General features: G+C 40.4%; 1 protein-coding gene across 1 annotated transcript in view; it reads right to left on the bottom strand.

Moving 5' to 3' along the window:
- The window catches only part of DGKH (diacylglycerol kinase eta), a 208,970-nt gene that overhangs the window by 111,777 nt on the left and 72,892 nt on the right, over window positions 1-24,301 (bottom strand). The window contains exons 3-4 of the mRNA XM_061133431.1: window positions 11,562-11,672; window positions 6,566-6,646 (exon numbers count right to left, since the gene is read on the bottom strand). Of these exons, the coding sequence (XP_060989414.1) occupies window positions 6,566-6,646; window positions 11,562-11,672 (192 nt within the window). The remainder of the gene's footprint in view (window positions 1-6,565; window positions 6,647-11,561; window positions 11,673-24,301) is intronic.

Genomic DNA, 24,301 nt, shown 5'->3' with positions numbered 1-24,301 from the left:
TTAAGTTCAAGGGCATGATTAATAGTAGTCACCAACATGTAGGACTTCCCCGGTGGTTCAGACAGTAAAGAATCTGCCTGCAATGCTGAAGACCAGAGTTCGATCCCTGGGCCGGGAAGATCCCCTGGAGAAGGGAATGGTTACCCACTCCAGATTCTTGCCTGGAAGATTCCATGGACAGAGGAGCCTGGCAGGCTACAGTCAGTGGGGTCAAAAAGAGTCGGACACAACTAAGCGACTAACACGTTCACGTTTCACTTTCAAAGGTAAGGATACTGAGATTTAGAGCAGTTAACTAATTAGTCCGAGGTCACCTAACTAGCCCGCAGAAGGAAACGGAAACCCACTCCAGTATTCTTGCCTAAAGAACCCCATGGACAGAGGAGCCTGTAAGGCTACAGTCCCTGGGTCGCAAGAGTCAGACACGACTCAGCGACTAATCCACCACCACCACCGCCGCCTAACTAGACACGGCCAAGCCCCAACCCAAACCCTGACTTGTTTGACTTCAGAGTCTAAGCACTGCAACTGGAAAAATCGCCTAGTTCCAGGAAGAGCTGCAGATGTAGAGAATGGATGTGTGGACACAGAGCAGGACAGGGAGGGAGGGATGAATTGGAAGAGCAATGCTGACTTACATTCACCACCATGTGTGAAATAGATGGCTAGGGGAAGCTGCTGCATAACACAAGGAACTCAGCTCAGGGCTTTGATGACCCGAAGCAGTGGGAGCATAGGAAGGAGGCTCAAGACGGAAGGAATGAATTTATACCTAGGGGATACATGTATGTGCTAAGTCGCTTCAGTCGTGTCCGGCTCTTTGCGACCCCAGGGACCATAGCCTGCCAAGCTCCTCTGTCCATGCAGTTCTCCAGGCAAGAATACTGGAGTGCGTTGCCATTTCCTCTTCCGGGGGATCTTCCCCACGCAGGGCTCGAACCTGTGTCTCTTAGGTCTCCTGCATTGACAGGTGGGTTCTTTACCACTAGCGCCACCGGGGAAGCCCTGGTATGTGTATACTCACAGCTGATCCACTTAGCTGTACAGCCGAAACTAATGAACACTGCAACGCAATTATGGTTCAATAATAAATCAGTAGAAGCTGGGTTTGTAAACGCCATGATTAGTGAGAAAAAGACGAAGAGAGCAGTGGATGTGAGAAGAGACAGAACAGAGGCAAAGACTCAGCAGACAGAAAGAAGACTAGACGGCAGGAAAGCACTCTGGGTTAACTATCAGGAGAACTGCGATCCCTTCCTGGGGGGCCTGAGTGGGACCACAGGGAAAGGAGTGCTCCCCAGTCTAGTATCAGAAGACCACATTCACATACAGTACAGTAGTGTTAAGGATAAAAAGGTTAACGTGAAAATAAAACTCCAGAACACTATGCAAATGTCAATGAAATAAAGAAGAAAATGAACGATTAAAAGTAGACCAAAAAAATTAAGAAAGTTTTATTGATTCCATAGTCAGAGAAAACGTCGTGGCAGAACTTAAAACTGCAAATTAATTGTGAACATTAACCTAAGGACTCATAAGATATAATAAGGCTGTCAGGAATTGGTCTTTTCTGTTCCCCAATCACATCACTGACAGCTATTCAGCATTAGTAGATTTTGTTGCTGCTGCCTAAAGCAGAAGACACTTGTAAAACCAGAAATTCAAACACAGGTCAGAATTAGGCCAATGTGGGACTTCCTTGGTGGTCCAGTGGTTGAGACTCTGCCTTTCAACGCAGGGTGTGCCGGTTTGATCCCTGGTCAGAGAGCTAAGATCCCACATGCCTCAAGGTCAAAAAAACAAAAACACAAAAAAAGAAGCAATCCTGTGACAAACTCAATAAAGACTTTAAAAACAGTTCACATTAAAAAAAAAAATCTTTTAAAAAAATTAGCGCAAAGTGGTGTCACTAGTGGTAAAGAATCCACCTGCCAATGCAGGAGATGCAAGAGATGTGGGTTTGATCCCTGGGGCGGGAAGATCCCCTGGAGGAGGAAATGGCAACCCACTCCCGTATTCTTGCCTGGAAAATTCCATGGACAGAGAAGCCTGGTGGTCTACAGTCTATGGGGTCCCAGGGAGTTGGACACAGCTGAGTGACTAAGTACACAGGTAATTAATGAGTATATATATGTGTGTGTGTGTGTATTTAATTTACCATATCTATTTCAACATCATGAGACCTGACGAAGAAGAATCCAGCTATTTTATGAGACTGACAGAAACTGTAAGATTATAAATAAACATTGTTTTAAGTCACTACATTTGTGACAATTTGTTAGGAAGCAAAAGAAAACTAATACAATACCTGAGGCAATTTAAACAACCTCCAAAGCAAAACAATTATTCACTCTGGGGATGAGAGCACACGCCTATTTAAAAGCAGTCCTCATGTAGGTAGGTCTTAACCATGCCTGCAGATCCCTTAACACCATCCATGGGAGGTCTGTGTCCCCCCAACTCCCTGCAGCACTCCCCTGCTGAACCCCAGCCAGCCTTGATGCCCGCTCATAACCACAGAATGAGTTAGAACACTCCCTCTAGAATCCATTTTACAAGAGCTTGACAACTGGGTTTTTGGGTGGAGCACAGCGTTTTCACTTTCCATTTGCTAATTATAGATTTTCCATTTACTGTGTGTCCCCTGTCGATAGATCATCCTTAGGGACTTCAAGGCAAGGAGGAGTGACTGAAGGGAAGCAGAATTCGACCATTTGCTGGATTCACCAAACTACACCATTAACCTCTGACACACACTGGTCAAAATAACAGCATCAGTCAGCAGTCACTGTGACCCAGGAAGGTGGAATACTTAAATATTTAAAGACAGGGAGGATTGTCCATGACTGCTTGAAAACATATCTCTTATTCCATTTTATACCCTGCAAAGTTCTACTGAATTGACTTGCTATAAAATTCTAAGCAGTCCACCCAACATTTTAGTCTCTGCATTTCTAGTTCAACAAACGAGAAACAACATTTGGATGAGTCAAGAAATTTCCTGAAAATAATTCAACAAAAAAGTCTTCTCATACCCCAAATAAACTTTCATTTTATTTGTTAAAATCAACAAATATTTATGGATAAGGTTATGAAAACATAAGTACCTAACTAAAAAAGGCAGAAAATAGTAAATTCCAGGAAAAGGCACAACAGGAGACACTGCATGCAGCTGAAGGTCCAAGAAAGAGCTGTACAAACAATTTGAATAACCTCTCCCAAACCCAGGCTTTCCAAGTCCCTTTATGTAGTCCAACACCCTAGGTCTTGAATTCACCAGAAGTTACTTTCAAATCTTAAATTTTGGAACCCTCTTTCACATTAAACTCTAGATCCTGGTCAGGGAGAAACTCTTATCTGCAACCATCACTTTGAGTCTCCATGGAGGGGAGAAGACTCTTGTCCACTCCTCAGGGAAAGCAAGTGGTTAATCTGATAGCTTAATTACCCCACCCCACCTTCACTTCAGAGGAAGGAAGAATAAGCAACATTTTGCCCTTGAGCCTCCAACAACTTATCAGAAGCTCTGTATTTACTGGTTACTGGATCCTGTTCAGCCATTAATAAAGTCATCCCTTATTCCTTACACTCTGTACTCAAAAACTGAGAACACAGAGGAGGAAGATGGATGAGTTACCGATCCCTGAAATCCAACAACCCCTTTATCTTTCTCTCCAATATGCCCTGCGTGCGCACTAAGTCGCTCAGTCATGTCTGACTCTGTGAACCCATGGACTGTAGCATGCCAGGCTCTTCCGTCCACGGGATTCTCCAGGCAAGAATACTGGAGTGGGTTGCCATGCCCTCCTCCAGGGGATCTTCCCAACCCAGGGATCGAACCCAGGTCTCATTATGTTTCCTGCATCAGCAGGTGGGTTCATTACCACTAGTGTCACCTGGAAAGCCCTCCAATGTACCCTAGAAGTCATCAATCCTGGGCCAACTTAGCTGTTTTTCTTTACTCCATGTTACAGAGAACTCTGTTGGCCTAGGAATTAAGAACATTTCTAAACTCAATCTCCAATCTTTGGTAGACACTCTCTACTACCTAGTAATCTTCTACTAGTCTCTGTTCAGTTTTAATTCTCATTTTCTGCAGTAGCTCTTGCAAACCCTCCTGAACTCTTATTCATAGTACATATCCTTATCTTCAATTTCACTGGGAAAATAGTAGTGTTTGGTTTTGAAATATATGAACTTCCTAACCACACCTTTACTTCCATAAACTTTCTGTGTCGGGTTGCCTGGTTTTGTTAGATGATTATTTGAAGACATTCTTTATATACTTTTCTTTAAATTCAAAGTTTTTTATTTTAATGAAGTGTATTTTCCCTATGGTCATTGTTTTCTGACCTGTTTAAGAATTCACTATATCTTATATTTATATTAAACATTAAATTTCAAAAACAAAAACAAAAACAACTTTCTATGTCTTGTTCAAGGCTTATCTTTCTTTTTTTTTTTAATTGGGTATAACTGCTCTACAACATTGTATAACAAAGTGAATCAGCTATATGCATATATATATATCCCCTCTTCCAGGGCCTTCCTCCCAAACCCCAGAATAGGTCACCACAGAACACCAGGCTGAACTCTGTGCTGTAGATTCGGTATTCTTGCTGGAGAACTTCATGGACAGAGGAGCCTGGTGGGCTACCGTCCATGGGGTTGCAGAGAGTCCGACACGACTGAGCGACTGACACTTTCACTGTTCCAGATATCCATTTTAAAGGCTAACCTCTTCACCTTTGTTCTGGGTCCCCCGTCTTTACTCGGCAAATTCGCTCCATCAATTACGCCCTCTCTCTCCTGGAGCTTCAAACTTTTGATCTAACACTTCTGTCCTTGGTGGTACAGACAGGCTCAAAACCCACTTTTGAAAAACAAAGCGAAAGATCTACCACTGCAACAGCAAGAACGAAACCAGAACCGCCTCTTGGAACCTGAGAGTTCTTACTGCTCTGTGTCAGCTCCTTCTTTTAACAGCCAGGCTGTGGGATCAGGAATCCGTGCTGACTCCCTCTGCCTTTCCACGTGGCATCTCCGTGTGCCTCGTGCACAAGACTCTCCGCTGCAACTGCTCCCACCAGCGTGACCGGATGACCTGCCCTGTTTCCACATTCACCAGACACTCTTCCTTTCTTCTTGGACTTGACCTCTCTACAGCTTTTGATGTGTGACAACTTCCGCCTTAAAACTCCCTTCCACTGTCTTTTCATAACATCGCTGCCTCCTGTTGTTCCTTCTAGACTTCAGAATGCTCTCTCTCAGTCTTTAGTGGTCAAACCTTACGTTGTTAAGTTTTTCCCAGGATGCTATTCTTGGCTGTCCTCTCTCTTCTCAAACTCAGTGGTCCCTGGGGAGGGGAGAGGGGGAGGAATGTTTGCAGCAAGAATTATCTCTCACGCCCATAAATCAATCAGACTAAGTCTGAACTCTTTTGCTTCCTCTCCATCCCCAGTCCTACCTTCCAGTGCTCACCTCCACCATGGCACTGACCTGCATCTGTCCGTCCTCCCTGCCCTGCATGTCCAGGGTGCCCTGAGTGCCCAGGGCATGAACACAACACACTGCTGACTGTGGAGCTGGCCTCCCAGAAGAGGGGCTGGGAGCGTGGATGGCAACAGGACCCAGAAAGACCACCTGAGCGGACCTAAGGATGCAGCTGCACAAAGTATCACAGATGAACTTCACTCAATTATACCGTGCATATCTTCAGCAGAGTGGTATATATAAATATATGTATTTTCATCTCTGAATCTCGTTTATTATGTTTATTAGTTTCTGGCACATGGTGGATCCTCAATTCATAATTAATTCATATTTTTGTAATCAAAGAAGTAGAAAAAGAATAGGATATCTGACATAAGCTTTGAAGCGTTTCTAGAATTTCAACAGCGACAGATGCAAGAGGCATCATTTAAGTCAGAGGGAACAGAAAAAGCATTAGGCTCAGAAAGAAATGCTGGACAGGTGGAATGTATATGGACAATTATCAGCAACACTAGAACGCAGAGGCAGGATTTTATAGGACTTTATAATGGCGTTACAGATGCAACCTAAGCCTATGAGGTCTTTGAAGCAACGTGATTTGCAATTGGAAAAAAAATTAACTGGAACTGAGGACTCTTCTTTAAATAGCTGCCAAATGAATTACTTAAGTGAGAAGAAATGAAGGTCTAAACTTTAGCAACTGGAGTAACTGAAGAAAAAGAGAAAATACTGTTTTTAAGACTGAAGGTAAAAAGCAAATGTGAATATTCAAGAACAGGGGAATTAGTTGAACTATTATATTTAAGGGGGTGAAAAATTTAAAGCACTAAAATTAAAAAGTCTAAATATATATACATTTTAAATATACATTTAACGGGTTGGTTTATTGACCCAAACAATCATGAATGGTTCTGGGTATTAGAATCTACAATGTACTAATCAAATTTATTGTGCTGGTAAGAACTCCAACACGCATGACACACAGTTGGCAACTGACGAGGGCATTCAGTATAAACTTTGGAAAGGTTTTTCGATAACGTTCGAGGAGGGAGTTAGCAGAATAGAACCATACCGTGAAGCTGTTGTTAGCATTTTTTGTGCTTGCTTCAGCTACACTGGCATCTGAGAGGTCAACTTCATCAAATATCAGAGACTGTTAATGAAAAAGAACACAAACATATTATGTGAAAACCTAACTCAGTGTTCCTATATATATATATATGTATATATATATATATTTTTTTTTTACCATCAGGTCATGACCATGAAGCTATGTCAGGAATTAGAAATAAAAAATGATGAAAAACTTAAGTCAGTGATACTTTGTGGGTTAAACCATAAAGTTCAACAAACACATAAATTTCAAACTGTAGAGGACTCTAGAGAAGCCCCCCAGTACACAGTTTCATTACAAAACGCTCTGTGCTGTCCAGAAGCATCGTTTATGGGGAACCTACTAAGTGTGTTACATGCACACCTACTCACACACCCCACAACGAAAGAACTAGTCCTGGCTCAGATCACGGCCGGTTACCGAACTTTCTGAATGTGACTGTCCGCATCTGTAAATGTGTTCTAACAAGATGGTGCATATGCTCTGCAAATACAAGGTGACTTCCTTTATATACTTTTCAAAGTTTTATTTATTTATATTCTTTTTTTGGCCCAGTTCAAACACATTTTTTTTTAGGCTGAAAAGCATTTTAATCAAAAAAGTTTCAGTGTTTAAAAACTCCACAGAATTAAAATCTTTAAAAATGGACAACTGAAAGATTAGGAAATTCTAGTCAATACATGTATCCTTCCTACTTTCAGTCAGCTGGTCCTTGTTCACAGTCCTTCAATGTACTTCCAGCGAGGTTGGTATAACACCACACCCCTAGAACTACAGAAAAAAGGGCTCCCTTATCTAATTTAAGTTTCCACCACTCCCCAAGATCTCCAGGGTGTAATGCAACTCTACTTCAAGCCAACCAATCTGACCATAAGACTTGTTCCCTCACTAGACAGAATTTATAATCTAGCATGGGAACTGAAAGAGATACAAGTAGTTTTAAGTAAGGTAGACTATTAAATGTGGAAGAGGAGATACGCAAAGTACTATGGAAGGTCAGAGATAATTTCTCCAGCAGAAAACAAACTCTTTCTCTTGTGTATACTGGAATAAAGACAATTTTAGAGGGATCTTAAAGAAAACAGGGAATTTCTTCAAGTGGAGATAGAGGGAAAATCGTTTTGGCAGATGGAAAATATGGGGCAGGGCTGTAGGCAATCAAATTGTCAGTGTTGTCTGGAGATAAATATGAGGGGTCAGGATGGAGCCAGATCAGGGTTTAACTATGAACATAATGACTTTTAGAATAAGATTATTTTATTTTGTTATTATTTCCATAGCTGCATAAGCTAAGAATTAGGTTTGTTTATTTATTTTTTACTTTCTGGTGTATAACTCTACTAATTATTATATCACACACATATTTTTTAATATAAAAATTATCAATTATCTTACTGGTACAGTAACAATAAATCTTACTATTTTTAAACTGAAGTATAGTTGACATACACTATTATGTTAGTTTCAAGAGTACAACATAGTAATTTGACAATCAAATACATCATCAAATGATTTCCATAAGCCTAGTAACCATTTGTCATCATATAAAATTATTACAATGTTATTAATTATATTCCCTTTACTGCATATTAAACTCACATGATATTTATTTTTATAACTGAAAGTCTGATCTCTTAATCCTCTTCACCTACTTCACGAACCTCACATACTCCTCCCCTCTGTCAACCACCCATTTGTTCTCTGTACCCATAAGTCTCTCTGTTTGGGTTTGTTTGTTCATTTGTTTTTTTAGATTCCACATATCATTTACAGATTCCACATATCATTTACAGATTCCACATATCATTTACAGATTCCACATGTAATTGAAAGTGTATGGTATTTGTCTTTCTCTGTCTAACTTATTTCACTTAGCATAATACCTTCTATATTCATCCATGTTTTTGCAAATGGCAAGATTGTTATCCCGTATTTCTTTTCATTTCTATTTGCATGGCTGAAAACTTTCCTAACCTGGCAAAGGACACAGGTATCCAGGGCCAGGAAGTACAGAAAGACTCAAACGAAGCCAATGAGACCCACACCAAGACACATTATAATTAAAATGCTAAAGTGCTAAACTAAAGAGAGAATCTTAAAAGCAATAAGAGAAAAACAACTGGTTACATACATGGATGCTCCATAGCACTACAGAAGGGAGTGGCAGGATAAAGTCAAAGCCCTGGACGGAGGAAACCTGACCAAGAATACTATACCCAGCAAAGTCATAAATCAGAATTGAGAGACAGTTTCCCAAGCAAGCAACAGCTTGTCTACACTGTGGTCCATCACCATTACACCAGTCTCACAAGAAATGTTAAAGAAATTTAAACAGAAAAGAAAAATTATAACTAGAAATACAAAAATTGTGAAAGAAAATATCTCACCAGTAAAGGCAAAAATGTAGTAAAGGTAATAGATAAAAGCTATGAGTGCTTTCCAGGGGGTGCTAGTGTTAAAAAAAACCCACCTGCCAATGCAGGAGACATGTGAAGGTTAAAAGACAAAACCAGTAAAATCATACATATCTACAATAATTAGTTACGGAATACACAAAGCAAAATAACATCAAAAACATAAAATGTTGACTGGAGTAAAAATGTAGTGCTTTTAGAACATGTTCAAACTTAAGCAACTATGAACTTAAAATAGACCGCAATATAAAGTGTGATATAAGCAGTAACCACAAACCAAAAACTGATAATATAGCTTTGGTCAAAAAGTTCTTTTGGGTTTTTCTGCAGGATGTTAGAGAAAACAATACACAAATAATAAAAAGAATATAAACATAATACTAGAGAAAGTCATGGAATCACAAGGGAAGAAAGCAAGAGAAGAAAGGAACAGAGAACAACAAAAATAGCCAGAAAACAGTTAACAGAACGGCAGGAAGCACATGCCTGTCGATCATCACTGTAACTGTAAATGGACTGAATGCTCCAACCAGAAGACACACAGTAGCTTAAGAGACACAAACACAAGACCCATACACATGCTGTCTGCAAGAGACTTACTTTAGATCTAAAATCACACCCGGACCGGAAGCGCACAGACGGAAAAGCTATTCCACACGAGCATAAATGAAAAGGAATATGGGATAACACACTTATACCATTCAAAATGATTTTAAAGCAAAGACTGTAACAAGAGACAAAGAAAGGCACTACCTAGTGAGAAAGGGATCAATCCAACAGGAAAATGTGACACTAGTTAATACATATATACCCAACACAGGAGCACCTGGATCCATAAAGCCAATATTAGCAGACACAATGGCAGAAACCAGAGAGTAATACAGTAATAGCAGGCGACTTACGTCAGTAGATAGATCATTCAGACAGAAATCAATAAGGAAAACCATCAGCCTTAGGCTGGGGCTTCGCAGGTGGTGCTAGGCCTTAGGTTAGCAAAGTTTTTCAGCCATTATTTCTTCAAATGGGTTTTCTGTCCTTCTCACTCTCTTCCCCTCTGGGACTCCAATAATGTGAATCGTAGCACACTTGATGTTGCCCAAGAGGTCCCTTAAGCTAGTTCCATTTCTTGGTTTCTTTTTTCTTTTTGCTGTTCCGATTGGGTGAATTCCACTAACTTATCTTCTAGATCACTGGTCCTTTCTTCTGAATTATCTAATATGCTGCTGGCTTCCTCTAGTGTATTTTTCATTTCCATTATTGTATTCTTCAGTTTTGATTTTTTTTTTAAATATTTTCTATCTCTGTTGAAATTCTCACTTTTCTATTCTACTGAGTTCAGTGAGTTATCTTTATGACCATTACTTTGAACAGCTTATCTGGAAGGTTGCTTATCTCCATTTCATTCAATCTATTTCTGAGTGTTTTTGTCTTCTTATTTTGTTTGGAACATATTCCTTTGTTTCTTCATTTTGCCTAACTTTGTGTTTTTTCCTACATATTGGGTAGACCAGCTATGCCTCCTGGTCTTGAGAGAGTGGCTTTGTATAGTATGGCTTGTCCCCGTAACATGGTCTTTGGTTACTAGGTTCAGATGCCCAAGGAGTGTCCCCTTGGTGGGTGGCATCTGTTTTCCTGTTGCGGCTTGGCTGTACTTTCTGAGGATGTGCTTGTATGCAGGGTTGGGCCCCAGTGTGGCTGACTGAAAGGCCCAACTGCAACTGTGATGGATGCTCTGATGTGTGGGGACAACCCCTGGGGCAGGAGACACTTTGAGGCAACATGAGTGATGGCCAAAGGGGTCTGCCAGGCCTGCCAGGACAGGGGGCCACTTTGGTGAGGCTCCAGTGTCTACTGAGGGCACCCATCTTAATTTTATTTTTTAAGGAAGAGTAAAGTATCAGTTTTAAGTGGAAGCTCATCATCATCATTTTTTCTTCCAAAGCTACATCATTCTTATTTCATTCAATTATTTTATAAAAATTGTTTAAGCCTTGATTTTATTTCACTATGATTTTTATTTCTAACTGCTAGACTAACTGAATGATTGCTTTGAGCTTGGTATTATATGAGCACTTCATTTTCATTATTTAAGGCTCCTCTCAACAATATGCTGTTCACTGTCACTCCACTGGAATACGTAAGAATTGGGATATGAACTCTTGTCTGAAACCAGAGTATGAATTCTTAGCAACTATAGCAAATTCTCTCTCATGTTCAGGAAAAGATTTATAAGGTAAAAATTAGCAAGAAAGGGGGGAATTCAAGTTTAGACTTTATTATATCTAATAAAGTTACATTTAACTGTTCATCTTAATTGGAAGGAAAAAAGAAAGAAAACTACACTAGAACTTGCCATAAGATTGTCCTTAGGGGACATCACATGAAATTGACCCAAATAGACCCCCTTGCGATCTGGTCCAAGATGAATCATATTTATATTGAATTAGACCATTAATGCTATATGAAGGCCCAAGACAAAGACAGTTTACAGAACCATCTACAGCCCTCAAATGCTTGCAACTAGCATTCTCTCAAATTACCTTTGAGTCCTTTGCATAATAAAGTGTACGACCTCGAAGTTTGAAGTATCGCTTTTTCCACCTTTGGAAAGAACTGGTTTGCTTCAACAGCTGTCCCTCTTTAACACTGGTCTAGGGAGAAGCAGAAGCACAACAACATGATTAAAATGAAATCCAAAGCCAAATAACATTCAAAATTAATGACACACTATCATTAACATTTTGAATATTATTTCTCATGTTTTGCAAATTACAGGAGAAAATATTTTACTCTCACCATTCAACCATGGAAACACACGTGCAAAGCTCCGAGTAGCAAAGGTGAATCTGACACGCCCTCAAAGCAGTCACAAATAGTATGGAAGATATATGCACAAAATATGAATACATGTACCTATACAAGTGTGTGTGTATACACACACACACACACACACACACACACACACACTTACACATAGTAAAGATTTAATAAATGATGGAAGGGTACCTATATAAATACCTATACAAGTGTATAGGTATATATATGTGTGTATATATATATATATATATATATATATATACACACTTACATATAGTAAAAATTTAATAAATGATGGAAGGGTAGATGTACAGTAAATGCAATGGTTAAGAAGGCATGAACTCTGGAGCCAGAAACACTGTGATCAACTCCTGGTGACACCTCTGAGTAGCTGGATGATCTTAAGCAAATCAATAAACATCTTCTGCCTTTAATTATTCATCTACAAAATGAAGTTGACAACAAGACATACCTTTCCGGGCTGCTGTTGTCAAGAATAAATCTTTAAAACATGTAAAGGATTTATTGCATGGCACACAGGAAGTGCTCATTAAATGTCAGTTATCATCAACTATGCGTTACTGTAACAAACACATACACAAAGTATGGTGCATGGCTGTTCAAAAAAGGAAGCTCTGCGTCAGAGAGAGTCAAATGTGTCATCCTCCCAGGGGACAGCCTTAGGTAGGTCTTGAAGGAGTTTATCAGAATGATAAGGAAGGGTTTTTTGTTGTTGTTCAGTTATTAAGTCCTGTCCAATCTTTATGACCCCCCATGGACTGTAGCACACCAGGCTCCCCTGTCTTTCACTCTTTCCCAGAGTTTGCTCAAATTTATGTCCATTGAGTTAGTGGCTATCTAACCATCTCATCCTCTGTCGCCCCCTTCTCCTTTTGCCTTCAATCTTTCCTAGCATCAGGGTCTTTTCAGATGAGTCAGTTTTTCGCATCAAGTGACCAAAGTATTAAAGTTTCAGCATCAGTCTTTCTAAGAATATTCAGGGTTGATTTCCTTTAGGATTGACCGGTTTGATCTCCTTGCAGTCCAAGGGACTCTCAAGAGTCTACTCCAAAACCACATTTCAAAAGCATCAATTCTTTGGCGCTCTTCTTTATAGTCCAACTCTCACATCCATACACAACTACTGGAAAAACCATAGCTTTGACTAGACGGACCTTTGTTGGCAAAGTAATGTCTCTGCTTCTTAATAAACTGTTCAGGTTTGTCATAGTGTTTCTTCCAAGGAGCAAGAGTCTTTTAATTTCATGGCTGCAGTCGCTGTCCATAGTGATTCTGGAGCCCAGGAAAATAAAATCTGTTACTGCTAAACTTCTTCCCTTTCTATCTGCCATGAAGTGATGGGACCAGATGCCATGATCTTGGTTTTCTGAATGTTGAGTCTCAAGCCAGCTTTTTCACTCTCTTCTTTCACTCTCATGAAGAGGCTCTTTAGTTTCTCTTCACTTTCTGCCATTAGAGTGGTATCATCTGCTTAACTGAGGTTGTTGATATTTCTCCCAGCAATCTTGATTCCAACTTGTGCTTCATCCAGCCTGGCATTTCACATGACATATTCTAGACAGAAGTTAAATAAGAAGAGTGACAATATAGTCTTGTCATATTCCCTTCTCAATTTTGAACCAGTCCATTATTCCATGTCCAGTTCCAACTGTTGCTTCTTGAGCTGCATACAGGTTTCTCAGGAGACAGGTAAGGTGGTCTAGTATTCCCATCTTTTTAAGAATTTTCCACATTTTGCTGTGATCCTCATGTCAAAGGCTTTAGCATAGTCAATGAAGGAGAAGTAGATGTTTTCTTGAACTCTCTTGCTTTCCCCATGATCCAATGAATGTTGGCAATTTGATCTCTGGTTCCTCTGCCTTTTCTAAATCCAGCTTCTACATCTGGAAGCTCTCAAGTTCTTATGTGCTGCTGAAGCCTAGCTTGAAGGATTTTGAGCATAACCTTGCTAGCATGTGAAATGAGCATAACTATATGGTGGTATGAACATTCTTTTGCATTGCTCTTCTTTGGGATTGGAATGAAAACTGACCTGTTCCAGTCCTGTGGTCACTGCTGAGTTTTCCAAACGTATTTTAGGTGTGTGCAAAAGTAGAAAAGTTTAAATCAGCACAGATATTTGGGGGATCTTCATAGAATTTTTGGTTATAAACACAGGGTAGGGCTTTCAACAGGGAGCAACAAGAGATGTGGCTGGAAGAGTGGGCAGGGCTTCTATGATTCTTGGCTACACCTTGCACAGGTGCTTTATGTGTATACCGGTTCATTTTATTGCCACCAACAACATCCTTGGAACCCCTCTGACTTCACCTAGTATGTCTCCTTCACTTGGTCACCTTCCCTCCTTCACAACAGTACTTTGCTCTTAAGTAGGCATACATGCACGACCTTTAAGACTTAACACCACCTATTCTTTCCTCCTCTAGGGAAGAATAGGTTCTACCCTCAAATATCCATCTGATCAACTCCCTCATTTCTTTCAAGTCTCTGATCCTCTCGATGAGACCCACCTCACTAACCTATTTAACATACTCTTCGTATTTCCCTCCATCCTGATCTTTTTTACTTTCCCCACACAAAGTGCTTCCCATCTTGTAACATATAATGCAATGCGCATGCGTGAGTGCCCAGTGGTGTCTGACTCTTTGTGACCCCAGGAACTGTAATCTGCCAGGCTCCTCTGTCCATGGAATTTTCCAGACAAGAATACAGGAGTGAGTTGTAATTTCCTACTTCAGGGAATCTTCCCTACTCAGGGATCGAACCCTGGTCTCCTGTGTCCCCGGCATTAACAGGTGGATTCTTTACCGCTGCATCACCTGGGAAGTCCATTATATAATGTAATTTATTATATTTATTGTGTTCATCCACTCCAGTTTTGGGGGCTTCCCTTGTGGCTCAGCTGGTAAAGAATCCTCCTGCAATGGGGGAGACCTGTGTTTGATCCCTGGGTTGGGAAGATCACCTAGAGAAGGGAAAGGCTACCCACTCCAGTATTCTGGCCTGGAGAGTTCCATGGACTATACAGTCCATGGGGTCACAAAGAGTCAGACACGACTAAGCAACTTTCACTTTCAATTCACTTTCATGATATGGAAGTCTGTATGAATGAATAGAAGATGCTGAGATTAACTCATGTTTGTTTGACTCCAGAGTTTATTTCCAACTTTTACACTATACTATCTTTTATTATCAACAAAACATAAAATATTGAGAAAAGTTTATTTCCTCTAATAGGGTAGTTAGGTCATACTAATGTTTACTTTCAATTTCATTATAAGATTCCCTCTAGAGCTTGCTCTCAGATGGTCCTCCAGGAATTGTGAGAGCATTAAAGTTTAATAATAACAAAACATTTTCGTATCTTCAGTACCAAAGAGCCCGACATAGAATCAGACAGACAGCCTTCAAGCCAGGCTCCACTACACACTACCAATACAAATCTGGGCAAGTTACTTCAGTTGTCTGTGCTCCCATTTCCTCCCCTAAAATCCAGGCATAATAACGCCAACTTCACAAGCTGGTTGCATCTAATTTAATGATAAGATAATGGCTCAAGAGCACTTAGCACACCATCTGGATTACAGAAAATATTTAATAAATGGCAGAAAGTGTTACTATGATATCATGATGCTATTAAGTTCAGGGAGTATTTGCCAGGCACCAAATTATAAGAGCTTATTGGAAGAAGTGAGTAAGTGTTTGCAGGCCACTGTGAGAGCAAAGAACAGCTGGAATGGAAGTAGAGTGTCAAGAGATGAAGCGAAGGGAGCCAAGAGCCAGGAGATGCTGACCACAAGGGGAGTTTGCTTTTTTATTCTAAGTGCAAAAAGCTAGTGAGCTGTCTGAAGCAGAAGCTGGGAAAATGGGTGAGAAATGAAGGGGAGAACCAATTTAGGAGGCGACTGCAGGAGTCCCAGGGAGAGACCAGGGAAGACGGAACTAGGATTGTAGCATCACTGAGACGACAGAAGTAGCGGAAGTTGAGCTGTTAGTGTGGAGGCAGAATCTACTGGCCTTGCTGGCCTTACCTTCTTACTTTACCTTACCAGCCTGACCTTCTTGACATGAAGGGCAAGAGACAGAAAGGAACCAAGAGAAAGTGGAAGCACTTGCCTTGGGCAACTAGATGCAAAAGATTGAGAGAGTTCCGTGTGCTAGACAAGAGGTCTTTGTTGGTTGCTCATTTTAAACACAGCAGTGTGTACGCGACCATTGCAAAGTCTGCTCACCATTACATGTCAGCCTGGATGGGAGGGGGTTGGGGAGAACGGCTACATGTGCATATGGCTGAGTCCCTCCGCGGTTCACCTGAAACTACCACAACACTGTTAATTGGCTAACCCCAATACAAAATGTTTTTTCGGTGTTAAAAAAATAATTTAATGTCAAAAAAAAAAAAGATTGAGAGAGAAAGGGTAGGAATAAGGAAGAGTTAGGTGGTGAGCCACCCTGCTGTAGCCTAGGGTAGAAAGCCTACATTCTTAAACCCAAACACAAAATCTTGAAATGCTAGGGAGATATAACTCATGCAGGGAACAAACCTCTTGGCAATTCAAAGGCTAAAACGTGGGTGTTTTCAGATTTTTGTGAAGTTGCTTAAGGCAATGAGGAAGAAAAATTAACGTTTAGTCTACTTATGTTCTATAAGGCTGTTTTTTTAAAAGCATAAATAACCTAATACTTCTTCTCCACATGTTTATTAAAGTAATTTTCTAAAATGAAAACCTGATAACATTATGCCACTGCTTAAAGTCCTTCCAGTTTTCTCTCTTTTTCTAAGTGAAGTACAGTTGACTTACCATATTGTCTTGGTTTCAGATATACACCAAAGTGATTCAGTTATACATATACCAGTTCCTTTTCAGATTCTTTTCCTTTATAGGGTACTATAAAATACGGAGCAGAGTTCCCTGTGCTATACAGTAGGTCCTTGCTAATAATCTGCTTTGTACACCGAAGTGTGTATATTTTAATTCCACACTCCTAATTTATCCCTCCCCCCTCTTTCCCCTTTGGTAACCATAAATTTGTTTTCTATGTCTGTGGTTCTTTTACTATTTTGTAAATCAGTTCATCTCTTTTTTTTTTTTGCCTGGAATATAAAGTCCAAACTTTTATATGTGTCAGAAAACACACATATATGTGATGCTCTCCAAACTCCCCACTTGCCCGTTTGCAGGCTCCTCCCTCTGCCCTAAATGTCCTTTCCTCAATCACCTGTCTTTAGAAAAGAAAAAAAAAAAAAAATATATATATATATATATATATATTTATTCCTTTCATTTGGCTTTGTCGGGTCTCAGCTGCAGCAGGCAGGATCTTCGTTGCGGGGCAAGGGCTTAGTAGTTGTGGCAGGAGGGCTAAGCTGCCCCACGGCATGTGGGATCTTAGCCCCCCACCAGGCATCAAACCGCATCCCCTGAGCTGGAAGGCAGAGTTCTCAACCACTGGACCCCCAGGGAAGTCCCCACAATCGCCTGTCTTGAAAGCTCCTAATCACTTCGACTCTGACTCAGTGCCACGGCCCCCGGAAGGCTTCCCCACCCGCTAGGAAGAAGTGAATACCTGCACCTTTGTCCACCGAATGCATCCTTCTCCTCCCTGTTTAACGGCACCTCTGACAACTGACTGGCATGTTTGTGGTCCCACCAGGCTGTGACGTTCACAGAGCAAAGACTGTGTTCTCCGTATTTTAACAACGTCACCAATTAACACATTCGCTGGCACTTTACGGGGCTTCCCTTGTGGCTCAGCTGGTAAAGAATCCGCCAGCAATGTGGGAGACCTGGGTTTGATCCCTGGGTTGGGAAGATCCCCTGGAGAAGGGAAAGGCTACCCAGTCCAGTCTTCTGGCCTGGAGAATTTTGGACTGTATAGTCCATGGGGTCACAAAGAGTCAAACACAACTGAGCAACTTTCACTTCACTGACACTTTAAGACCTCCATAAGTGTTAAACCGAAACCACTTTTATTTTATTTATTTCTTGGCCGTGCCAGGCGGTATATGCGACCTTCATTCCCCAATCAGGACTAGAACTGCATTGGAAGTGTGAGGTCTTAACCACCGGACTACCAGGGAAATCCCCAAACAACTGTGAACGTGTAAAATGGTATATAAGTTTGTCTTTTAAAGAAAGCAGTAGAAAATGGAAAAGAGTGGCTATAAATGACTTAATGGTTCCTGGCATTCAGCACATCTGAGCCTGCTTCTTTTTACTGTGTATAAAAACAGTAGTGCTTAGTCGCTAGTCATGTCTGACTCTTTGCAACCCCATGGACTGTAGCCCACCAGGCTCCTCCGTCCATGGGATTCTCCAGGGAAGAATACTGGAGTGGGTTGCCACGCCCTCCTCCAAGAGATCTTCCCGACCCAGGGATCGAATCCAGGTCTCCCGCACTACAAGCAGATTCTTCACCATGTAAGCCACCAGGAAAGCCCAAAAAACAGCAGATACAACGCAAAAAAAAAAAGTGTATTCAGAGCTCCAGGTGCCGTCCCTGCGTGAAGGGCTGGGGAGAGACAGTCAGAGGGACAGGAAGACATCTGTCTATCCTGATTTTAAGACTAATGCTAATTTAAAGATGCTCTTTACACAGTCACTTTCAAAGCAAATTTACATGTGTTGTCCCATTTGACTTTACACATTTTTTCAATCCTGTGCAAGCATGGATTTATTTGCAATGTGTAAGGCTGAGGAGAATACAGAGATTTCTAAGATATATTCCTTATTTTCATACATTTATAAACTTCTCTATGTTATAATACACAAACAGCCAATTTTAAATTCTTGAAGAAAGAAAAAAAGCAAGGAAAAAAAAAAACATCTGAAGTTAACTCACTTTCCTAGAGATGTGATCAAAAAGATTTAACTAGGAGGCAGTTTTTCACATGAAAGTTAATCCTCAAAATAAACTTCTGTTTATATATGGAGAGTTAAACAAACACTTCTCATGAAAGAAGGAGATTGATCTGCAACAGCTCCAGCCAATATAATCATATAAGTAAAGTATGGTTCAGAGAAAAATGATGTGGTTTGAAAAATCTCAAAATAATAAGTAAAATAGATGAAGAAACAAGGAGCTTTTTAAAAATCACAATATTTAATATATTCAATATTACTGTTCACCTAGAAAATGTTCAAACTGAATTTGGTAACAGAAATAAGAAATAGTTATAACCAGAGAGCTATTATTAAAATCTACTAAAAATACATATTAGAATTTTATGTTGTTTGCAATTTCCAGGATAAGGGATAAATTCTCCCCTCCCTCAAAAAAAGGGCTTAGAAACATTTGCATTTAACAGCCATTTGGTCACATAAACTGATAGTTCAGTTCAGATAAAGAATCCGCCTGCAATGTGGGAGACCTGGGTTTGATCCCTGGGTTGGGAAGATTCCCCTGGAGAAGGGAAAGGCCACCCACTCCAGTATTCTGGCCTGGAGAATTCCATGGACTGTTGCAAAGGGTTGGACATGACTGAGTAACTTTCACTTTTCGTCACATAATCTGGCATATATTAGTTTAGTATTATTTGACCCTCGTGAAAAATCAGGAAAGCCACAGAGCCCCCAGTAGTAATCCAATAACCCAGTTTCCAAATATTAAAACCAAAAAGTCAAATGAACTGGCTTTGCCAAAAAATGTTTCAAAAAAATAAGTTTTAAAAGTTTTAAGATCTCTTTTCTATCTGGCTTTCTGCAGTTCAACGTCTTCAAGCTGTGGAATTACTCATTTCACACCCCTTTCTAAAAGCAAACACAAGTAATTTGTCTTTTAAATTATACACACATGAGTGCTCCAGGATTTCACCTAACATTTCGGAAACACCTCTGCGTCCAAAGTTGAAGCTGCTTTGGGGACTTACTACATCGATGTCCTAAGGAGAGTGCAGCTTTACAAACAGCCATTCAGACAGCCTTTTTATAAAGCTAAGAATCTCTGAAAAATCTGTTCCTGCCTGATTTATCTTATAAATGTATATTTTCATATGTTGGCTTTGGGGGAACACCACATAGGCGTGGTGAAGAGTCTGATGTGGAAAAGGGGAAATGTCAGTTGTGACTCATGTTTTACAGATGCCTTCAAAAATTCCAGAAGCATCTTGAGCTTCTCCTCGTCTTGTCCCAGCATGACCCCTTAACTTCTCTCCTAGGGAATGGGAATAAAATTTGTTGTGATAAGAGATTGGGCTGTTATGGGCTAAATGTTGGACAGCAATCCTAACTCCCAGTTTGATGGTACTAGGAGGTAGGGCCTTTGGGAGGAGACCTCAAGAGGGGCTTCCCAGGTGGCACTAGTGGTAAAGAGCCCACCTGCCAATGCAAGAGACTTAAAAAGATGCAGGTTCGATCCCTGAGTTGGGAAGATCCCCTGGAGGAGGGCATGGCCACCCACTCCAGTATTCTTGCCTGGAGAATCCCATGGACAGAGGTGCCTGGCGGGCTACACAGTCCACATCGTCACAGAGTCAGACACGACTGAAGCGACTTAGTATGCACGCGTGTGTCAAGAGGGTGGAGCCCACATGAATGGGGTTAAAGCTCTTACAAAAAAGACCCCAGAGCCACCTCCTGCCCCTTCCGCCAGGGAAGAGCACAGCCAGAAGATGGCTCTCTCTACTGGGACACCGATCTTAGACTTCCCAGACTACAGAACGGTGAGAAATAAGTATTTATTGTTTATTTTGGCAGTCTAGCATTTTTGTTATAGCAGCCTGAACAGACAAAGACATAGGTCAACAGAATTTTTACCACTGTATATTTTGTATGTAATCACTTCTTTCCCCTGAAAGTCGCTCAGTCGTGTCTGACTCTTTGACACCCCATTGACTATACAGTCCCTGGAATTCTCCAAGCCAGAATACTGGAGCGGGTAGCCTTTCCCTTCTAAAGGGAATCTTCCTAACCCAGGGATCGGGCCCAGGTCTCCCACATTGCAGGCGGATTCTTTACCAGATGAGCCACAGGGAAGCCCAAGAATACTGGAGTGATATATTAAAAAAAAAGAAAAAGAATACTGGAGCGGGTACACAGTCTTCTCCAGCATATCTTTCTGACCCAGGAATAGAACAGGATCTCCTTCTAATTCTCTGTCTACTTCATCCTCCCAAATAGAGAATTATTCTTTGTCTTATACCTTTCACTGCCATATCCAGTTTGTTATATAAGATCCAGGAAAGCTGTCTGTGTACAGGGTACCTGTCCAGAACCTATAACATCAATGAATCTATAAGACTTCCTTAAACGGTAAGCCTCTTTAGTTTTATAGACTTTAATTTCTAAAGTGGAAATAATATCTGTATATCTTTACGTGGTATTGTGATATGTGAAACAATGGATAAAAAAAGCTATGTAATTCTTTAAAAAGGTGGTATGACAAGATATCATCATCAGTCACCTCAGTCCCCATGATAAGCATTACTTATTATAGAACAGATCTTGTCTTTCATTCCATCCCTTTCCACTCCTGCCTTTGCCTTAGTTCAAGCTTCTCTCACTCCTTTGAACTCAAAAGTACCCTATGTGGTCTCCATACTCGCAATTTTTGCCACCACTAGTCCATTCTTCCCACTGTGGACAGAATTACCCACGGGGGAAAAAAATTTTTGATCCTGCAAAAATTTGATTTAATACCTTCAATGGTTTCCTATGACCCACAGTGTAAATCTAGAATTGTGAGCTAGGCAGAGACTCTTCCTTCCACAAATGACCCACCCTCTTTAATAGTTTCATCTTCAGCAGTCCTAAATTCATCCACAGTAGAGGAGAAGTACCTGGGAATCCCCAAATCTTCCAAGAATCCCTGTGTCCAATCTCTTACTCAAGCGTTTCATTCTACTCATAATACTTTCCTCTGCTTCTTCTTAGAAACCTCCCACTCCATCCTATCATCCTCCAAGGCTCGGTCACCACCATACCCTGGGTGCACCCAGTGTAACACAGACACACACACACACACGTAACACTAACCATGTGAAATAAAAAATTCTTATCTCGCTCCTCTGTATCTTATTTATTTTTCCATTCTACACATATAACCATGTACTTGACACTAAGGAAATAATGAGTATGTTAACAGATTTATTCAATAAGTAAGAAACAAAAAGTAAGAAATTTAAAGGATTAAAACATACCTCTCTATAAGAACTTGAGGAATTCAACAGAGAAAGAGATTTCAAATTTTCTTTCCAGCAAGTCAATATAGTGTCAGAAAGTACAAAAGAAATAGACCTGACTCCTAAAAAAGAGCCTTGGAGGTGGGTCATAGAGGATCTTGCTGTGATTTATGTCGGAGAGTGTTTTTCCTATGTTCTCCTCTAGGAGTTTTATAGTTTCTGGTCTTACATTTAGATCTTTAATCCATTTTGAGTTTATTTTTGTGTATGGTGTTAGAAAGTGTTCTAGTTTCATTCTTTTACAAGTGGTTGACCAGTTTTCCCAGCACCACTTGTTAAAGAGGTTGTCTTTTTTCCATTCTATATCCTTGCCTCCTTTGTCAAAGATAAGGTGTCCATAAGTTCGTGGATTTATCTCTGGGCTTTCTATTCTGTTCCACTGATCTATATTTCTGTCTTTGTGCCAGTACCATACTGTCTTGATGACTGTGGCTTTGTAGTAGAGTCTGAAGTCAGGCAGGTTGATTCCTCCAGTTCCATTCTTCTTTCTCAAGATTACTTTGGCTATTCGAGGTTTTTTGTATTTCCATACAAATTGTGAAATTCTTTGGTCTAGCTCTGTGAAAAATACCGTTGGTAGCTTGATAGGGATTGCAAGATCCTCTATGACCCACCTCCCAGAATATTGGAAATAAAAGCAAAACTAAACAAATGGGACCTAATGAAACTTAAAAGCTTTTGCACTACAAAGGAAACTATAAGTAAGGTGAAAAGACAGCCCTCAGATTGGGAGAAAATAATAGCAAATGAAGAAACAGACAAAGGATTAATCTCAAAAATATACAAGCAACTCCTGCAGCTCAATTCCAGAAAAATAAATGACCCAATCAAAAGATGGGCCAAAGAACTAAACAGACATTTCTCCAAAGAAGACATACAGATGGCTAACAAACACATGAAAAGATGCTCAACATCACTCATTATTAGAGAAATGCAAATCAAAACCACAATGAGGTACCATTACACGCCAGTCAGGATGGCTGCTATCCAAAAGTCTACAAGCAATAAATGCTGGAGAGGGTGTGGAGAAAAGGGAACCCTCTTACACTGTTGGTGGGAATGCAAACTAGTACAGCCGCTATGGAAAACAGTGTGGAGATTTCTTAAAAAACTGGAAATAGAACTGCCATATGACCCAGCAATCCCACTTCTGGGCATACACACTGAGGAAACCAGATCTGAAAGAGACACGTGCACCCCAATGTTCATCGCAGCACTGTTTATAATAGCCAGGACATGGAAGCAACCTAGATGCCCATCAGCAGATGAATGGATAAGGAAGCTGTGGTACATATACACCATGGAATATTACTCAGCCATTAAAAAGAATTCATTTGAATCAGTCTTAATGAGATGGATGAAACTGGAGCCCATTATACAGAGTGAAGTAAGCCAGAAAGATAAAGAACATTATAGCATACTGACACATGTATATGGAATTTAGAAGGGTGATGACGATGACCCTATGTGCAGAACAGAGAAAGAGACACAGAAATACAGAACAGACTTTTGAACTTTGTGGGAGAATGTGAGGGTGGGATATTTCAAAAGAACAGCATGTATATTATCTATGGTGAAACAGATCACCAGCCCAGGTGGGATGCACGAGACAAGTGCTCCGGCCTGGTGCACTGGGAAGACACAGAGGAATCGGGTGGAGAGGGAGGTGGGAGGGGGGATCGGGATTGGGAATACATGTAAATCCATGGCTGATTCATATCAATGTATGACAAAACCCACTGGAAAAAAAATATATATATAATAATAATAAAAATAAAAAAATAAAAAATAAAAAAATAAAATAAACTGTAACTACATATGAAAAAAAAAAAAAAAAGAGCCTTGGGACTTCCCTGGTGCTCCAGTGGCCAAGACTCCGTGCTTCCAAAGCAGGGAACCCATGTCTGATTTCCGGTCAGAGAACTATAATAGATCCCACATGCCACAGTTAAGACCCGGTACATCCAAATAAATAAAATATATTTTTTAAAAAAAAGAACCCTGGATTAAGTTCCATTTCTGGCTACATTTACTGTATTTGTGGCTGCATATGAGTGACAACATCTATGACCCTAAGTTTTCCTATCTGTAAGGTAAGGATAAATATCACCTGCCCTGCACTCCTCAGAGTTGTTAGGACAAAACAAAATACAGCATAAACATCTTTCATAAACTTCCAAATGTCATACAAAGTTTCATAAGCAAGGTACTATTTTAACAGGCCGTACTTTTGGGAAAAGTATTTTAAGTGGAACTGACACA

This window comes from Dama dama, chromosome 30 (genome assembly GCF_033118175.1).
Source record: "Dama dama isolate Ldn47 chromosome 30, ASM3311817v1, whole genome shotgun sequence".
NCBI lineage: Eukaryota > Metazoa > Chordata > Mammalia > Artiodactyla > Cervidae > Dama > Dama dama.
Note: the sequence above shows the minus strand (reverse complement) of the source record. Positions and strands in the feature narration are given on the sequence as shown.